Raw genomic sequence first — 5,096 nt, forward strand, 5'->3', positions numbered from 1 at the left:
CGGATGTTAACACTATTGGAGTAAATGAGCAGACATGTGTCATGCCCTCAAAAATTATAATTATTTGAGTATATGAACCATTTTGGTTATCCCAAAGCTACTACTATACATTATTAGAATCCATGATCCGTTAAGTAGTCCTATGTAGTATAGGCATGATGCAATGCATAATTTTTGTATAGGATTAGTTTTGGTCTGATGTAGTACGTAATTGGATTACGTGGTTCTCACCTTAGATATCACAATGTTTAATACATGGATTTGTTTTGGACCAATATTCTACTTTAACGCGTGTGTGGAGTAATGAAATAACTATAAAAAGTGTGAGTTATAATTTTACAACCCGTACAATATCGGGTACAAAAAATACATTTAAATAATTTTATTAACCCTCCAACAGAATGTTGTTAAATCTCTTGGCTACACTACCAGTTAATGATATCGAATTTTTACTGTTTTATGACCATAATTCTTATTTTTTATACCAACTTTTGTTTTAAAAATAAAATAAAAATACAACAAATAATGTAATTAAAATGCAAAGTAATTCGCTTTTTTATTCGTATTATACACAAAAAAAGAAAAATATGACAAATAGGTTTTCAAGTGTTTTCAAGCTGCAAGTGGTTAAAGGAAAAATATAGATAGAGATACTGGTGTCAGGGTTAAAGATAGATACCGAAAGAGAAGTGACAGAAAGAATTTCAAACAATTTTTTTTTTGTTATGAAAAGAGAAATTAAAATATTGTTTATAGAATTAATGCAAAAGATGGTAAAGGAAGGAATGAAGAAGTGTAGAGCATGCAAATTAGATAAAAATGAAAAAAATGAAGAAGAGTTTAGGTTTTTTCTTCTAAGTATCAAAAGGTGTTAAAGAAATATTTCTAAAGTTATTTTGCTTGAAAATAATGTAGGCTGAAATGAACTTTTAAAGGTGATATAAAAAGTAATGACAGTTTAATGAAAATAATATGTTGATATAATGGCAGCAGGCAAAAAGAAATTAAAAACAGAAAATTAAGAAAAAAATTGTAACAAGAAAAGAAACTGAAAAAGTCATAAGTTTGTTAATGAGAAGAGAAGTGAAATATTAGCAGAAGTTTTTTTAAGGAAAACTAAACAAATAAACATGCATAAGAAAAGGTTCATTAGAAGGTGTTGATGAAATGTTAAAGGCTAATTTTAAAAAATAATATTTTTTTCTATAGAAAATAATTAAACATTTAAATGACAATTTGTATTTATGATGATGATGCTAAGTTTTAAAAATTTTTTAAATATTTAAAAAATGGCATGAAAAGAAAGTTTCTGCTGCTGTAGATGAAATGACGAAAAGTGTTAATGAATTTCGTAAAGTTTAAAAAAGTTTTGTTAAATTTAGAAAATATAAAAAGAAATAAAGAGATTTTGTAGTTTTTTTTTTTTAGAAAAAGTCATGAGTTTGTATTTTTTTCGTTTCTTTTGTAGATGTTTTCAAATGGTTAGATAGAAAGATAGAAAAATAGATTTTTTTGGTAAAGCAATAGAAATAAGAGTAAAATTTAAAGAAATAGTAATAGAATAGAATAGATAAAGAGTTAAATTGTATAGATTAACAGATAGAGAGAAAGATAGATAGATAAATAGAAAGAGTTGTTAGAAATAGAAAGAATGTAATAGTTTAGGATAGATTGAGTGTAGGAGTATGATTTAAGATTTTCAATACACATTATGCTTGACTAGTATTCATGCATTTTGTGAATTAGTTTCTTCAGCTGTAAATTAAAGAAATGATTAATTTTAATAGAACATTTTAAAGATTTTTCAACAAAAAGTTGTTCCAATTATGTTAAAATTTTAAAGCTTAATCTAACATAATTGTGTTTGAGAATATCAAATCATTTTGGAAATATGGTTTTTGTAAAAGATTTTCTACTTGAAAACCCAACAAAAGATTGTTTGTACATTTCAACAAATTCTCATATTTTGTTTTAAGGCACTTTTTTAAGATTTTTTTTTTGTTTTGTTTTCATGCAATAAATTAAAATAATAATAAATTAAATAAATAAAAATAAATTATAATAATTAAATAAATTATTTCGTTCTGTGTTTTTTAAAAATTTTCGTTAAAGTTCCTAGATGTGTTTGTTGCTTTTTTTCAATTTGTTCGAAATATATATATAATAATTATTACCCTAAAAGAAACAAAAGTTTCTTAAAAAGCTTATCGTCTGGCTTGCTTGTAGCCGGAGTAAGCAATGGTTTGGGCAACGGGAGAGCTGTAGGCACCATGGGTATCCCAGCCGGAGCTGCTGCCAGAAGACCAACCGCCGGTAGGAGCACCACCGCCGGAGGACCAACCACCAGAGCTAGCACCAGAGGTAGCAGCACCAGAGCTCTTGCCACCGAACAAACCACCGAGACCGCCCAAAAGACCACCGGATCCACCACCGATACGGCTCAAGCCACTGCTAGCACCGGCAGCCAAGGCCAAGAAGAAGGCAATAACGGAGACAACGAGAGCCTTCTTGGCCAAGAACAACAAACCGAAGATAGCACCAACAGCCAAAACAGCAACCTTAGCACCGACACCCAACAAGATTGGCAAGAATTTCTTGATCAACTTCTTCTTCTTGGTACGGGATTCAACAACCAATTCACGTAAATCAGCCTTGATGTCATCGGGAATGGCACGGGCAACAGAGCGGGCAGCATTGGCAAAGTTGAAGTTCAATGAGCGTTCAGCAAAGAAGTTCTTGGCATTGGTTAACATATAATTGCCGATTTCAGAGTTGCGGGCTTCAATGCTGGGAGCAGCTTCTACGGCACGAGCACTTTCATCCAAAGATTTACCTTGACGACCTTCATTAGCCTTGATCAAAGAGACACCACCGAACAATTCAATTTGGGGATTTTCGAAGATGGATCTGGCTTTACGGAAGAGCTATTGAATGAAAAGGTTAAACAAAAAAATATTTAATTATTGAATGACTGGGATGGTTTTTAGTAAGCAGTCGAATGAAAAAAAAAAATAAACAATTACAAAGAAAATTATGAAAACGTTAACATTTTGGTAAAACTTTTGAATTTTAAACAAGAACAATTTTGAATTGTGAAAAAATCTTATCTTTTCAATTAAATTTTCTTATATTGAAAATTTTATTGAAATTGATGCTATAATTACTTTTCAGACCCAAAGGTAATATTAAAAAAAATGGAAATTATTGAAAATAATTTCATGATTTTGAACACTTAAGACGAAATTAAAAAGTTTCAGAATTTTAACAAGTGGAAGTTTTAGGAAAAAAATTATATTAATATTTAATATAAAAGTAGTAGATATTTTTCAAAAGTAAAATTTAAAAATGTTTTAAAAATTGAAATATTGTATTAAATTTTTGGAAATAAAACATTGAAGAGAACAAATTTTTATAAAAAATATTTAAGATATTGAAATTAAAAGCATATTTTCACAAAGAAACTTTCACATAGGTTTTTTTTAAAAGAGATTTTTGAAAACACTTCTGAAATTTCTTAAAGTGAGGAAACACTTGTTATGAAATATTTTGAAAAGTTAATAAGTTTTAGTGAACAAAGCAAAATAACACGCAAATATTTAAAATTCTTTACAAGGTTGTGTTTCAAAAAATTAAAAAAAGGTTATTTAATACTAATTATTATGAAACATTTTATGTAATATTTTAAAACTTGTTGTTAAGGTTTGATTTTCAATTCACTTTTTCTTAAGTCAATAAAATGATATAATCCACTGAGAAATTTCACTTTCATTTTAAAGGTTGATATTTTAAATGTTGTTTGTGGGTTTGAGACAATGAAAATGTAATCCTTGTTATATAACATTGTATTATTTAATACCACTTGTAATTTATACAACTTTTTATGGTTTGAGTTTTTTTTTTTTTTTTGTAATTTCTTTAATATTTTAAATTTTTAAGCAAAAGTTTTTTTAGTTTTAATTCACTTTAAGTCTTTTTAATTTTTCTCAAGTTTTGTAAAAGTTTTCACTTTCTTGTTTGTTTTGTTTTTAATTATATAATCCTTTAGGGTTTTTTAGTTGTTGTTGTTGGTATATTAAGTAATCCGTACCGTTAATTGTAAACACGAAATTGAGTCAGATTCCAAGCAGTGGGCAAAGGCACTTGTTTGTTCACCACTGTTATCCTTAGTGGCAGCGGGATTGGCAAGGATGCCGGAAGCTAATAAAAGCACACAAGTTGTAGCAACAAAGAATTTCATTTTGTATATTTTTTATTTATAATTTATTTAATTTTTTTTATAAATATTCTTTTTATTTAAAACACCACCGAAATCACTATGTGTTCATTCGAATGGAACAAGCTGAGGTTTGATAATTTTTCGACGATGTCAGGCTGTTTTTAAGCAGTCTCCAACAATCAACAAAAATCATATAATTATGCAAAACCTATAAAAGAAAACCAACAAAATATACAACAACCAATGATAAACCTATTGTTGCTGTTGGTATTGCTGCTGCTGGCTGGCATTGCCATTGCTGTTGCCCATGCCCATGATCATCATTAACATCAGCAGCATTCACAGTAGATATTGCTCTTGATCATGAAGTAAAATGGTTAAGGGTATTGTAATGATACAGAAATCACCAACAACAATAACGGCAAAACTATCTACCTACTACATATGTCATTATTAGTAAACAACACAAACTCTCTCATATATCTTACCCCCGTTTAGCCCCGCACATTCGCACTCTCGCATTAACCTGGTAAAATGCTCAACAATAATCCCACAAACAAAAAGAGTGTCAACAGTGACGCTAACCCCCCTCACAGACATAATTCCAACATTTTAACAAAAGATCAATGTAAATGTATAAATAACAAAACTACGATTGCAGTAACAAAAGCGTATTGGCTCAAAGAATTTGGTAAAAAGTAAAAATGTTTTAACGTTTTTACACACAGATAACCACGATCACACTCACACATTGTACGCTTTAACAATTATAAGCCAGAAAGAGTTGGTCTTACACTTTTGTTGTCATTCATTTCTTTCCGCATTTCTTCATTACTCTCCATATTTTGTAAACTCTCTTTCTCGATATTATGAACATCAT

The 5,096-nt window shown here is 29.1% G+C and overlaps 1 protein-coding gene across 1 annotated transcript; it reads right to left on the bottom strand.

Annotated features, from left to right (window-relative positions):
• Positions 1–523: 523 nt before the first annotated feature.
• Osi6 (Osiris 6) lies at positions 524–4,346 on the bottom strand. The gene is made up of 2 exons (XM_023446447.2): positions 4,088–4,346; positions 524–2,924 (listed from the first exon to the last, which is right to left on the bottom strand). Exons 1-2 carry the CDS (start codon positions 4,235–4,237, stop codon positions 2,205–2,207), a joined length of 870 nt encoding a protein of 289 aa, XP_023302215.1. The 5' UTR covers positions 4,238–4,346; the 3' UTR covers positions 524–2,204.
• Between the last annotated feature and the right edge of the window lie 750 nt (positions 4,347–5,096).

Source organism: Lucilia cuprina, chromosome 4, assembly GCF_022045245.1.
Source record: "Lucilia cuprina isolate Lc7/37 chromosome 4, ASM2204524v1, whole genome shotgun sequence".
Lineage (NCBI taxonomy): Eukaryota > Metazoa > Arthropoda > Insecta > Diptera > Calliphoridae > Lucilia > Lucilia cuprina.

Coding starts and splice junctions, on each gene's coding strand:
- Osi6 (XM_023446447.2), bottom strand. CDS start 4,237: ATGAAATTCTTTGTTGCTACAACTTGTGTGCTTTTATTAGCTTCCGGC. Junction 2,925..4,087: donor TTTCGTGTTTACAATTAACG/GTACGGATTACT, acceptor TTCATTCAATAG/CTCTTCCGTAAAGCCAGATC.